The sequence below is a fragment of the Myotis yumanensis genome, unplaced genomic scaffold, assembly GCF_028538775.1.
Source record: "Myotis yumanensis isolate MYYU_CA2020_CCGP unplaced genomic scaffold, mMyoYum1.0.hap1 SCAF_16, whole genome shotgun sequence".
NCBI classification, from domain to species: domain Eukaryota; kingdom Metazoa; phylum Chordata; class Mammalia; order Chiroptera; family Vespertilionidae; genus Myotis; species Myotis yumanensis.
In genome coordinates, this window is record NW_027223767.1 from 14,182,374 (window position 1) to 14,195,805 (window position 13,432).

Consider the following 13,432-nt stretch of genomic DNA (forward strand, 5'->3'; position numbering starts at 1 on the left):
AATTAATTCTTACAGAAGAAATTAACTATAGACCACAAGATCATGGAGCGAAGGTTTGACTGGTCAGACCGCCCCTGGTTACAGAACGTCCTGCTACAGTCTCCGGCACTGGTAGTCCAGCGGCGGTGGCGCAGGTCTGGGCATGCGCAGAACTCCGGCGCGTTGTAGTTCACCAGGTGAGCCGAGAAAGGCGGGGCTTCGCTAAGCATCCTGGGAATTGTAGTGTCGGCTAGAGATCGCTCTCGGCGCCGGCGGAAACCGACGTGCCCTTCCGGGCTCAAACGCCGCGCTCAGCAAAAGGGGAAAATCCGGTGGGTTCCCCGAGCGACAGATAATGGCTACCTACAGCCTGGCAAACGAGCGACTACGCGCCTTGGAAGACATCGAACGGGAAATCGGCGCCATCCTTCAGAATGCAGGTTCGGGAAACGACGACCGGAAGGCCGAGAGCGAGCCCGAGCCCCGTGCACATGCGCCAACCCGAGATTAGGAGCGGGGATGGGGAAGGATCCTAGGACCTACGTGCTAGTGCTGCGCGGGAGGGTCGGGGGTAGGGGGTAGGGGGTTGAGGGGCTGGCCCTTGGGCGGGGCGGACTGCCGGTCTCTGAGTAGCCCTGCCCTCCCTCTGCCCCTGCAGGTACCGTAATCCTGGAACTTTCCAAGGAAAAAACCAATGAGCGGCTGCTAGACCGACAAGCGGTGGCTTTCACGGCGTCGGTGCAACACGTAGAAGCGGAGCTGTCGGCTCAGATCCGCTACCTAACCCAGGTGGGTGGGTGGTGGGAGGTGCAGGTGCCCACCCAGCTCTCTGCCATAGCCTTAGCCTTAGCCTTCAGAGGGCCCCGGCGGAGCCTTGACCTCGGGAGCCAGGCAGGACCAGGCCGCCGGAGCCGGCGCCAAGCCGGGTGAATGACCCTGGCAGGACTCCTCCGTTCCAGGGCTGGTTTCTTCCTCTGGAAGGAAAGGCGGCCTTGCCTATTCACGAGTTTCATCACATGATCCACTAGATAAGGAAGTTCTGGGAGAGGGCTTGTAAACCCAAGGGCGTGTCGCAGGACTTTGTCCCTAGAAACTGACCTGAGGAGCCTGAAACCCCAGATAGCTACTTCCTGATAAAAGAGACGGGACTGAGACGCTTCTGAAGTCATTACAATAGCAACCACTATTTACCAAACTTTTACAATGTACCAGACACGCAGCGTGATCTTATTTAACTGTACAACTCTACGAATTAGTTATTGTCACCCCCATTTTCCAGATGAGGTCATCAGAAGTTAAGTGGTTTGCCCTACGTCATCCAGCTACCATGTGGTATGAATTCAAACTCTGGAAAGAAATGAGACAAGAGACCTGATGTCTTGTTGGGGAGATGGATGGGGGGAGGGGAGGCTTCGTTGACCAGTTGAAATGTCCTCTAGGTGGCCACAGGGCAGCCCCACGAGGGCTCCAGCTACTCTTCAAGGAAGGACTGTCAGATGGCACTAAAGCGAGTGGACTATGCTCGCCTCAAGCTCAGCGATGTGGCCCGAACCTGTGAGCAGATGCTGGAAAACTAAGCCAAGTGGGCAGAGAGACATCTTGGAGGCAGATCACCACCTGCCCCCCGGGACAGAACCTGGGGACCTGTAGATTGAGGAGCGCAGGCTGCCATGCATGCCCTGCTGGTCATATATGAGGACAAAGAGGCAAAAGGTGGGAATGGAGAACTTTAAGCCCACGTCTGCCTGCGACTCTGTGCTGGCTCCTCTAGCAGGTGCTCCTGCTCTAACATCACCAAAGTCCTGACAAGCTCAGACAGGAGATAAAGAGTCAGTCACCCAACCCACTTGCTCAGATACTTCGTGTCCTTGTTCCCTTCCGCAGACTTGACCCAATGAAGACACATTCTTCATTGGAAGAGAGAAAACAGGAACTAAGGGTTTTGATAATGAAAAACAACAACAATAAAGACAGTGAGCTCAGACTGAGACTGGGGCATATAGGAGTGACACAAGGGATTGAGGAAGTAAATCCAGCCTGGATGGCAGCTGGTGGCTGCTGAGGGAGGGTGGGAAAACCCAGGCCTTAAGTGTGGGGTCAGGGGAGGAAGCAGGTGAGGGCTAAAGTTGGTGTGGTATAGAGAGACTTTGGGGCGGGGGGTACCATCAGCAGAGAAGCTGAAGCCAGGAATCATGGTAAAGGGGCAAGGGCATGAGGCCAATGTACACAGAAAGAAGAGTCAGTAATTAGAAAAATACTTTTTAGTAAAAATAATATACATTCAGAATTTTACACACTGTAAAGACAAAAAGAAAGTTCTAACAGAGGGCAGTGGCTGGTGTTAAACAGTAACAAATATGTACAGAGTGCCTACTATGTGCCAGAGAGAATGTTCCAGTTTATTAAATGTTTATGGTAGTGGATAAATCACATTTTCTACTCTCACAAGCTTCCATTCTTAGCCCAACTGTTGGAATATGATGCCACAGGTATATATTGAAGCTGCAAATCTAGAAAAGAAATTGAGGGATGAGCTCTGAGATCAAGAGTAGTTGGGGTGGGGAAGTGATAGGTTGAGTTAGAGAATCAGACTCCAAAACATTTAATCAGACAATCTGGTACACAGTAGGTACTCAATAAAGATTTGTGAATTAAATGGATGGCTTCTACTTTCTACCCCTTCATCCCCCACTAGTCTGCTCTAGCTGCCATCTTCTTGGTGTTTCTTGGCTTTGAAGGTCAAGCACTGGTTCCAGGGCCCATGGTGGCTTCCCTCCCTCCCTCCCTCCCCATTCTGTATTCTGGCTGACTCTTCTCTCATGACTTACGGCCCATGGTGCAGATAGCCTTCATCTTTGCCTGCCTGGGGTGGGTTTCCAGCTATCTGGAAGCCACTGGGATCAGGATTCCTGCCAGGGAGGCTCTGGTCCCCAGTGGAGGGCTTCAGAGATCCACTTTACCTGGAGAGTACTGCAGTGACTGCTTACTTCTGTTACACACCACACAGAAAAGGACTCCAATGAGGAAGAAGACAATGCCCAAGAGAGACAGCATTGGCACCATGACACGTGACCCAGCTGTAGGACCCACATTTTCTTCCAACTGCTTCTGGTTCACCCCAGCTTCAGGTCCAGCCTGTACACTGTGGCCCACAGAGGAAGTAGTGGTTTCATGGGAGTAGATGAGCTTTTTGTCCAAGGATGGTGTTCCTACTGGAAGCGTAGGCTGCTGGGTAGACTGCAGAGTGAGTGGCAGGTTCGTCTGAGCAGGGGTGTCCGTGACTGCAGGTGCCCCTTCAGTGGACTCTGGAATCTGGGTGCTGGGGGGAGGTGAATGTTCCTGCTGGACCAATCTCCCAGAGTAAGCATGTCCACATTCTGGAAAGGCAACAAGTGAGGAATCATGATTATGAGGAGACGGGGTCAAGAAGCAGATAGAGGGAAGGGTAGTGGGTCAAGGGGAATATCAGGGGAACAGCTGAAGACCAGGAGAGAAAGGCAGGGGAGAGGTGAATGGTGGGGGAGAAGGAAGTGAACCAAGTGCAACATGAAACCACTGGAACAGAGGTGTGTTCTGACCGGGGTTGGGCCCAGCCAGTGTTGCTCAGTGGTTGGGTGTCGACACATGCACCAGGAGGTTGCTGGTTTGATTCCCAGTCAGAGCACATGCCCAAGTTATGGGCTCAATCCCTTGAGGCAGCCAATTAATGTTTTTATCTCTCTCTCCCTTCCTCTCTCTAAAAATCAATAAGGTATTTTTAACAAAAGAGCGAGAGAGAGAGACTTGGGTTGGAATCTGTTATGAAGTAGCTGTGTGACCTTGCCCTTATCTCTTAACCTCTCAGGGACTCATTTGTTTCAGCTGTAAAGTGGGGGTAATTTTAGTAGCAAGGGCCATAGTAGCTGGGAGTATTACATGAAATAATGTAGGCCTATAGAGTTCAAAGGGCAATAAGCTTACCACGTATGCTACACAAGACGACTTTAGGTGGGATGTGAAAAACACTTTGTATTTTAATGCTTGTGTATTTCTTTTAGGAGAAAATACAACCAGTGCATTATATTTATGACTTCACAGATATTACTGCCTAGGGCAAGTTGCTACTTAATTTTTCAAAAGTAGCTTGTGGCCCGGCCAGTGTGGCTCAGTTGGTTGAGCTTCATCCTATGCACCAGGAGGTTGCTGGTTCTATTCCTGGTCAGGGCACATGCCCAGCTTGCAGGCTCAGTCCCCACTAGTGGGTGTTCAGGAGGCAGCCAATCGAGGATGTTTCTATCTCCCTCTCACTAAAATCAATAAAACCATTTTTTTAAAGTGCCTTATGTACACTTAAGATTTATTCATTTCAAAAAAAAGATTTATTCATTTCATTGTGTGTAAATTCTACCTCAAAAGAAAAAAGGAACAGTAAAATACTGAATTCTATATGCATGCTGAAATGTTTGGGGGTGAAGTATAGTCATGCCTGCAACTTACCTGGAAATGCATCAAAAAAATAAGGTGGATTGATGATAGAGGATGGATAGACGGATGTGCAATAAAGCAAATACAGTTAAAATGCTGTAAACTCAATACTGTAAAATATAAAATATATTTGCTTTATTATGTACATATATAAAATATGTAAAATAGCCGAAACCAGTTTGGCTCAGTGGATAGAGCGTCGGCCTGCAGACTGAAAGGTCCCAGGTTCGATTCCGGCCAAGGGCATGTACCTGGGTTGTGGGCACATCCCCAGTAGGAGATGTGCAGGAGGCAGCTGATCGATGTTTCTCTCTCATCGATGTTTCTAACTCTCTATCTCTCTCCCTTCCTCTCTGTAAAAAATCAATAAAATATGTATTTTTTAAAAAATATGTAAAATATAAACATAAAAACTAAGTATTGTAGGATCTAGGTCACTGATGACGAACCTTTTGAGCTCGGCGTGTCAGCATTTTGAAAAACCCTAACAACTCTGGTGCCGTGTCACATATAGAAATTTTTTGATATTTGCAACCATAGAAAAACAAAGATTTATATTTTTGATATTTATTTTATATATTTAAATGCCATTTAACAAAGAAAAATCAACCAAAAAAATGAGTTCGAGTGTCACCTCTGACATGCGTGTCATAGGTTCGCCATCGCTGATCTAGGTGGTGGGTATATGGATGTTTACAATTCTTTCAATTTTTGTATACTGTATGTCTTTAAATTTCCATAAGAGAATGGAAAACAAAAATAGTGTCCTGATTTCAAGGAAAATATTAAGTAAATAATAGCACAGGGTGAACTAGCAAAAAATCATGAAAGTGGTAGTGAATGATGTTTGGTGAACAGGGACTTAGTGAAAGTATTGTGGCCAGCATCAGAATAGGAATGTGAGGACTCACAGGGGGAAGGTCTGAGGCGAAGGAAATTATAAGGCGGAGGAGCACTGGAGACAGAGCCTGGAGAAGAGGGGGAAAGCACTCACCGCTCCGATCAAAGCAGCGGGTCAATTCAGTCACCCACGGGTCATTGCTGCCCCCGCATACACTCCAGGACCGTTGTTGGTACTTTAGTTGGAACCTTCGGAGGAACAACCTGGTTTTAGCTTCAGGAGCCCCCCCACCCCCTTCCCCACCTCTTTCCTCATTCCAAAGACATGAGGTCACCTCCCAGAGCAACCTGTTTCTGCTCAAGTGGGAATTTCCCGGGAAGGTGGAACAGGGAAATGAAAGTGTGGAGAATTAAGGCAAACAACCCAGAGAAGGGTTAGGTGCTCCCAGAAGGAGTTCAAGTTTGACCAGAGAGGGTCCTGGAGGCACCTGGCAAGGAGGGATTGCGCAGGCGCTGCCTTCCTTCTCAGGGGTGGGTGGGATTACCTGACATAGCCAGGACGACAGCGATTATAGGCTTTCAGTAGTTTTTGGAAACGTTCCATGTCTTTAACCGTTGGAGAGTCAGAAAAAAACCTTCTATCACAATAACAACTTCCAGCTCTGCTGCCCTCGTTGCCGTCACCTGAGTGGGACAGAGGAGGTCAAGCACAGGTTCCCAGGCAAGGTGCGCCACCAGCTTGTCACTCATCCTCCAACCCACTGCCCCACTGCATCCTCTCCCCTAGGCCCCGGCCTGATCGCCATGCTCAACCCCAATCACACCCCTAAAGACTGTTCGTGCCCCAGCCGGTTTATTTGGCCTGCGGGCTGAAGAGGCCCGGGTTCCATTCGGGTCAAGGGCACACACCCCGGTTGCGTCTGGATCCCCAGTAGGGGGTGTGCAGGAGGCAGCCAATTCATTCTCTCTTATCATTGATGTTTCTATCTCTCTCTCTTCCTCTCCCTCTTTGAAATAAAAAAAATATATATTTTTTTTAAAGATGTTCATAATATCACCTGTATCCAGGTGTTCCGCAGCCTGACCCCCAACTCCAGGCAGCTGGCCCGCCCCCTGCCCTGGCTGCCCTGGGGATCCGAACGCGCCTGGCTCCCCACTTATTCAACTCAATCCCGCGGCCCTAGTGTCTCCCCGACACACAGTACACACATACACACTCACACAGCCATCCCCTTCCCAGATTCGGGGATCTGGGTCCCAGCCCGGCCCCACGAACCTGGCACAGCCAGCCACGCTAGCAGGAGGAGGCGGAGCGCGAGGGACCGGGGTCCCCAGCCGCACCTCATCTCGGGGCCGCGGGGCTCAGGCTGGCTCCCCGACAGGCTCCGGTGAGTGACGATCGTTCGGCAGGTTCCTCTGAGGCTCTCACTTCCTTCACCGGCTGCACCCAAGATCCTAGGAGCGACCGAGGCCGTGGGCGCGCGACCCGGCCCAGACGGCGGGACGGGGCGGCGCGAGGGGCACCGCTCACCCTCGGTCCCGCGCTCGCAGCTCGTGGCGCCTCGAACCGACAGCGCAGTCGGTACCGTCCACCCCGTGCGGCCCGCACTCCCGCGGGTGGGAAATTCCCGGAGGCGGAGCTGCGCCGCCCGCGCCCACGCACTCGGCGGGAGGCTCCGTGGACCCGTTGGCCGGGAATGTCTGAAAAAAAGAGACAGGGAACGTGGGCTGCGGAGCGAGGCGCGCAGGAGGCTGCGTGTCAACCGGCGGACCCGACGCGGTGGAGGGATGCCAGCCGCGCCCGCCGCTCGCCTGCCCAGGTCGGCCCTGGGGACCTGGGACACTAGTGAGGTTCACCGGCCACCGCCTCCAAGATGCTTTCACTTCCCCGGCTCCGCGGGATTTAGTCACATGTCCGGGGTGATGAGGACAGGAAAGCCCGCGGGCCTCCCGGAACACAGGGCGCCCAGACGCGAGGAGCGGGCCACGGGCTCCCCAACCCTGACGTCACCCCGCCCCCACCCCGAGGTATTTACCTTCGAAAAGTGGTGGCGGCTGCAGGTACCGGAGGAGCGGAACGGCCAGGAGAGGCTAGGTCTACGGGGGCTCCCCGCAACCCGGTCCAAACTGAAGGGATGCTCCTGCGCCTGCTCCCTCCTCCCACACCCCACAGACGGATCCCAAGTTCTCCCCTCCTTGCCAAGCCCTTCCCCGTAGGATAAGCCCTCCCTCATCTCTGTTCCCAGCCCAAACCCTGCTTCTGAGGGTTGGAGCCTCACATTTTCAGCCCCAAATACCATCTCACGCCTGAGTACATCTTTAACCCGAAGGGTCCACTTTCAAGTCTAGCTCCCGTTCTCATCCCGGGATTCCCATCTTCGGCCTTGAAAGCTTTATTCTCAGATCCTAACACTCACCTACAGACCTCACCCTACGTGACTCTTAAACCCAATCTCCCATGGTGTGACCCAGCCCCAAATTCTCAGCACAGCCTTTCCTCACCGTATAACCCCTTCCCTGGCTTAGTCTGCGCCCAGGCCCTGTGCCCCTGAAGACATGGAGTTTGTGTCTGGATATCGAGATGAGTTCCTTGATTTCACTGCCCTCCTCTTTGGCTGGTTCCGAAAGTTCGTGGCAGAGCGTGGGGCTGTGGAGACCAGCCTGGAGGGCCGCTGGCGACAGTTGGAGGCGCAGATCAGAAGGCTGCCCCAGGACCCTGCCCTTTGGGTGCTCCATGTCTTGCCCAACCGTAGTGTGGGCATCAGCTTGGGGCAAGGGGCAGAGCCTGGACCAGGCCTGGGGGCGGGCTGGCTGCTGGGAGATCAGCCCCCGCTCCACCTTCGAGACCTAAGCCCCTACGTCAGCTTTGTCAGTTTGGAGGAAGGCGAGGAAGGGGAGGAAGAAGAAGAGGAGGAAGAGGAAGAAAATGGAGAGGAAGAGGGTGCAGGCACAGAGAAGGGAGAACCAGAGGAGGATGGGGAGCCAGTCCATACGAGCAGGGAATCCCCCCAGGAAGCAAATCTTCCAGGGCAGCCAGAGGAGGCCGAGCAGAAGGAAGGAGGTGGCGAGAATGGCTGTCAAGACGAGAGGGCAGAAGACGAAACTGGGCCTAAGAGGAGGAAGGGGCGAAGAAGTGGTAAGAAGCCAGGGCTGGCCCTGCCCTATCCCCTGTGCAGACATACTCCCCCTCTGAAGCCCTCTTACCACTCAGAACCCAGCGAGGAGCCACAAACAAAAGGGTGGCTTCAGGCCAATCTGGCCTCAGAAGGTGTTTTTATTGTCCCACATTGTTTTTTAAGTTGAGCCAACATTTAAATATTGTTTAAAAAAACAAACAAACTCCGGGAAGTGTGGAGTTACACCTTCTTAAGAAAAAGTAAAGAGTGGCAGCAAATGCTGGTACTGTGTATCTGCTGTCCCTTTAAGATAAGGCATATCCTCTCTACTTGGTTCCCTTTACTCACTCAGTTTACTTGCCCACCCCCTGTAGGCATTTGAGTTTAATACCCCTGATCCCATCATCTTTGCTACCCCCCACCTCTGACTTTTCTTCCCCAGATGCTGCCCCCCTGCACCTTGCCTGCCTCTTACTGGTGACGGATGAACATGGCACCATCTTGGGCATTGACCTGCTAATGGATGGAGCCCAGAGGAGTGCAGGCAAGGGCTCATGGACAGAGAACCTGGCCCCTCGGGCCTATGCTCTCCTCTGCCACAGCATGGCCTGCCCCATGGGCTCTGGAGACCCTCGAAAGCCCCGACAGCTTACTGTGGGAGATGCCCAGCTGCACCGGTACAGAAATCTGGTATCTTCGGGTGGGGAGGCCTAGGGGGCCCGGACTTCTGGACCATGCAGCCTGATGCCCCTGTTCACCCCCATTCAGAGAGCTGGAGAGTCTGGTCCCAAGGCTGGGAGTGAAGTTAGCCAAGACCCCAATGCGGACATGGGGTCCCCAGCCAGGCTTCACCTTTGCCTCCCTTCGGGCTCGAACCTGCCATGTTTGTCACAAGCACAGCTTTGAAGTGAAGCTGACACCCTGGTGAGCAGCCTGCAAAGATGGAGTGAGAGGAAGGAAGACCCCAACAGTCAGGCAAACAGAGAGGCCGGTGGGGGACCCTATAGACAGAGTGAGGGACAAGGAAATTAGGTGAAGAAAACAAGTTGTTGCCCTAGACAGTTTGGCTCAGTGGATAGAGTGTCAGCCGATAGACTGAAGTGTCCCGGGTTTGATTCCCGGTCAAGGGCATGTACCTGGGTTGCAGGCTCGATCCCTGGCCCTGGTGGTGTGTCTCTCTCACATCGATGTTTCTCTTTCTGTGTCTCTCCCCCTCCCCTTTACTCTCTCTAAAAATCAATGGGAAAATATCCTCAGATGAGGATTTTTTTTAAAAGAAAGAAAACAAGCTGTTACTGGCAGAGAGAATACAGACAAACAGACTGAGATTGGGCAGCTGCAGGGCAGACAGATGGCAGACAAAGAACTTACAGAGCTTAACACCAGGTGCCTACCACTCCCTGTGACCCCAGCCCCCAGTGTAGTGCTGTATTGTACTGTGGAGAGGCCTGTCTCCGGGCCGACTGGCGGCGATGCCCAGATGATGTGAGCCACAGATTTTGGTGCCCGAGGCTTGCAGCCTTCATGGAGCGGACAGGGGAACTGGCAACTCTGCCTTTCACCTACACTGCAGGTACCATAGGGAGGTCAGGCTGGGGAGGGGGAACTGGGACCGGGCCTTTGTGTCTGGGGCCTGGATGTCTGGGAACATGGTCCTGGAGGTTAAGTCTGGATCCCTGGAATGAGGGTTGAATGCTGGGTATTTGGGGCAGAGGGGCTAGACCTTGAGGCTGGAGACAGAGTTTCTGGAGCTAAGGACTCAGTGCCCGGGGCCCTGAGATAGTTTAGGGGACTTAGAACTGGCGATTCAAACACTTGCTACCCAGCTCCACCTCTAACTGGTGACCTTAAGCAAATCACTCTGTGTCTTAGCACCTTTGTTTTCTCATCTGTAAAATAGGGATCTAACAAATGTTCCCAGGAATTGTTATAGGAATTCTGCTGCTACACTGTAGGCACTCAGAAATGTTAGTTCTCTCCCTGACTAGCACCAGACTCAGACCCAGAGTCCTTGGGAGAGGCTGAGGAGAGCTAAAGTCTGGGGGATCCTAGCCACCAGGCCCTCAACCTTCTCCTCCCCCTTCTCCAGAGGTGACCAGTGAAACCTTCAACAAGGAGGCCTTCCTGGCCTCACGAGGCCTCACTCGTGGCTACTGGACCCAGATCAGCATGCTGATCCCAGGCCCTGGCACCCCCAGGCACCCCCGGGGCAGCACACCATCCCGCAGCCTTCTTCTCAACGGTGCGTGGACCTCTCCTCAGGCACGGGCCTCTCAGGGAGAAAGGGTGGGAGGGAATACAGTTGTCTGGGTCCCAGATAACCCCTCCATATACACACCAAACCCTACACTACAACCAGGGCCATTTCAGTCCCTTCCTCAACCTTCTAAGTCACTGCTGCCCTCCCCATCCCAAAACCATCCCTAGGCCACCCCCTCCCCCAACTCCCCCAGGTCCTCCCTCAGGTAATACAGCTCCTTTGGAAGAGAGAGGGGGGAATGTCAGGTGGGGGTCTCCCTGACACTTTCTCTCCCTCCTCTTTCTCTCCTCCTCTCAGGAGATCCCTACCAGCTTCTCCAGGGGGACGGGCCTGTCCTGATGCCTCCTGTGCCCCCAGATCCACCCAGGGGCCTCTTTGGTGAGCTGGAGGGACCCTGTAGGAACTAGGGGCAGGGATAGTGACTGGAGAGCCAGCAGTCTGGGTGGCTGAGATAAGGGGGACTATGAGGCGGGAGGCATTGGGGTCCAGACCTGGGGCCAGGTCCCCCAGTAACCCACTCTCCCCAGGCTCGTGGCAGGATTACTACACATGGCGGGGCCTCAGCTTGGACTCCCCCATGGCTGTGCTGCTCACCTACCCGCTGACTGTGTACTACGTCATCACCCACCTGGTGCCCCAGTCCTGTAAGGAGCGCGGATGAGGGGGAGGAGTGCTTCAAGCAGGGCAGCAGGGAGCTGGTAGGGGGCAGGAGGGAAGAGGAGGGAGACCAGACCCTTAAATGGCCAGCTTCTCACACAGTCCCCGAGCTCAACATCCAGAACAAACAATCTCTGAAAATCCACGTGGTGGAGGCCGGGAAGGAGTTTGACCTTGTCATGGTGTTCTGGGTAAGTCCCTCCAGGCCTGAAGGTTGGGCATTTGGGTGGCAAAGTGGGTGCAGGGTGGGACCCCGATCTGCCTCTCTGTCCTTTAGGAGCTCTTGGTCTTGCTCCCCCACGTGGCCCTGGAACTACAGTTTGTGGGTGACGGCCTGCCCCCCGAGAGTGACCAGCAGCATTTTACCCTGCAGAGGGTGAGGGCTGAGGGGTTCCCTGCTCTTCATCCCTGGCCCTCCTACTGTCCTCATTCCGCCTCGCCCTTCTGCTCCCTCCTCCCCTCTCCTTGGTCTTGCCTGATGCATCCTCCAGCACCCTAACTTCCAGTGGTTTCTGCACCCCACTCCTGGCCCCCCAGGATGGCCCTGAAGTCTCCGTCCGTCCTGGTTCCGGGGTGTCAGCTCGGCTCAGCTCTGGAACTAAGGAGAAGGGGGGCCGGAGGGACCTGCAGATCAAAGTGTCTGCTCGGCCCTACCACCTGCTCCAGGGGCCCAAGCCCGACTTGGTTATTGGTAAGAACCCGGGGTAGGAGTGCGCCTGGGAGGGAGGAGGGAGACATGGCAGCCAGCTTCTCCCTGCTCTCCCTCGTCCACAGGATTTAACTCGGGCTTTGGTCTCAAAGATACTTGGCTGAGCTCGCTGCCCCGCTTACAGGTGGGCAAAGGGGCAAAAGGGAACTTCTCTCACCTCCTGCCCAGTCCCTCCTCCTTTCCTGAAAGTCTCCGCTTCTCCAGCATCTGTTCCACTGACCCGGGGCTGCCTCTTGCCCTCTCCTCCATCCCGGCCTTTGGGGTGGGGGGGGCTCAGTGTGCAACCCAGTCCACTACCCTTGCTGCTGGGGAGGTCCCTGGGGGCAGGAGCCTCTCTGAGTGTCTGAGGCCCGGCCCCCACCCCAGTCCCTCCGAGTGCCCGCCTTCTTCACCGAGAGCAGCGAGTACGGCTGTGTGATGGACGAACAGACCATGGCAGTGGCCGCCGGAGGGGGCACCAGCCCCCCACAGCCCAACCCTTTCCGCTCCCCGTTTCGTCTCAGAGCGGCCGACAACTGCATGCCCTGGTAAGCACCCCCCACCCCCACCCCTGTGCTCTCCCCCTCCCACCCCCGCCTTAGCTGCTTCCTCTCCGACCGCGCATTCCAAAGCCCAGCCCCAGCATCGCCTCTGCTCTCCTGGGACCCTCCTCGCCCAGCCCGACAACCTGCCTTTTCTGCCCCGACTGCGCGTGCCCTCTCGGCGGGTCTCCACAGCCCCGCACACCCCTCTTCAGAGCCAACGCACAAACTCCCTCCAGCTCCGCGCCCACCCCCAGACCCGCTACCCTCCTCCCTGACGGCGCCCCGCCCCGCGCAGGTACTGCAACGCCTTCATCTTCCACCTGGTCTACAAGCCTTCGCAGGGCAGCGGGGCCCGCGCGGCGCCGGGGCCCGGGCCCGCAGCCCCGACCCCCGCGGCTCCCGCAGCCCCCGCCCGAAGGCGCCGCGGGGAGAAGAAACCCGGGCGGGGGCCCCGCCGGCGGAGGTGAGGGCTGGGCGGTAGCGGGCCGCCCCCCCCCCACCCCACCCCCCCCAGGCCTCGGAGGCCGAGGGGCAGGCCGCTTGGCCGCACGCGGAAAAGTTAAATAAAATTGCTTGTTGGAAACCACGGAGTCCCACGCTCATAACTGGGTCACCGAACGGGGAGGGGAGGAAAGGGCTTAGGGATGACTCAGTTCCCTGCGGCGTCTTCCAGTCCCTCCGTGGCTGTCCCCTCTCCGAGACGCTGGCCCTGCTGGTCAATCCCAAACGGCTAGTGCAGCGGTTCTCAACCTGTGGGTCGCGACCCCTTTGGCGGTCGAACGACCCTTTCACTGGGGTCGCCTAAGACCACCCTGCATATCAGATATTTACATGACGATTCATAACAGTAGCACCATTACAGTTATGAAGTAGCAACGAAAAT

General features: G+C 54.9%; 3 protein-coding genes across 3 annotated transcripts; 2 read left to right on the forward strand and 1 right to left on the reverse strand.

Moving 5' to 3' along the window:
- The first annotated feature begins 222 nt into the window (after nucleotides 1-222).
- MED11 (mediator complex subunit 11) lies at nucleotides 223-2,635 on the forward strand. The gene is made up of 3 exons (XM_070395474.1): nucleotides 223-419; nucleotides 638-768; nucleotides 1,419-2,635. The coding sequence occupies exons 1-3, from the start codon at nucleotides 335-337 to the stop codon at nucleotides 1,554-1,556; spliced, it is 354 nt and encodes a 117-aa protein (XP_070251575.1). The 5' UTR covers nucleotides 223-334; the 3' UTR covers nucleotides 1,557-2,635.
- CXCL16 (C-X-C motif chemokine ligand 16) lies at nucleotides 2,470-7,410 on the reverse strand. Its single transcript, XM_070395473.1, has 5 exons — nucleotides 7,320-7,410; nucleotides 6,560-6,984; nucleotides 5,829-5,967; nucleotides 5,438-5,532; nucleotides 2,470-3,356 (listed from the first exon to the last, which is right to left on the reverse strand). The coding sequence occupies exons 2-5, from the start codon at nucleotides 6,627-6,629 to the stop codon at nucleotides 2,923-2,925; spliced, it is 738 nt and encodes a 245-aa protein (XP_070251574.1). The 5' UTR covers nucleotides 6,630-6,984; nucleotides 7,320-7,410; the 3' UTR covers nucleotides 2,470-2,922.
- ZMYND15 (zinc finger MYND-type containing 15) lies at nucleotides 7,110-13,132 on the forward strand. Its single transcript, XM_070395472.1, has 13 exons — nucleotides 7,110-8,419; nucleotides 8,842-9,076; nucleotides 9,168-9,323; nucleotides 9,812-9,972; nucleotides 10,489-10,641; nucleotides 10,957-11,037; nucleotides 11,187-11,303; nucleotides 11,419-11,507; nucleotides 11,594-11,692; nucleotides 11,854-12,007; nucleotides 12,091-12,149; nucleotides 12,392-12,552; nucleotides 12,845-13,132. Exons 1-13 carry the CDS (start codon nucleotides 7,840-7,842, stop codon nucleotides 13,014-13,016), a joined length of 2,217 nt encoding a protein of 738 aa, XP_070251573.1. The 5' UTR covers nucleotides 7,110-7,839; the 3' UTR covers nucleotides 13,017-13,132.
- Nucleotides 13,133-13,432: the final 300 nt, after the last annotated feature.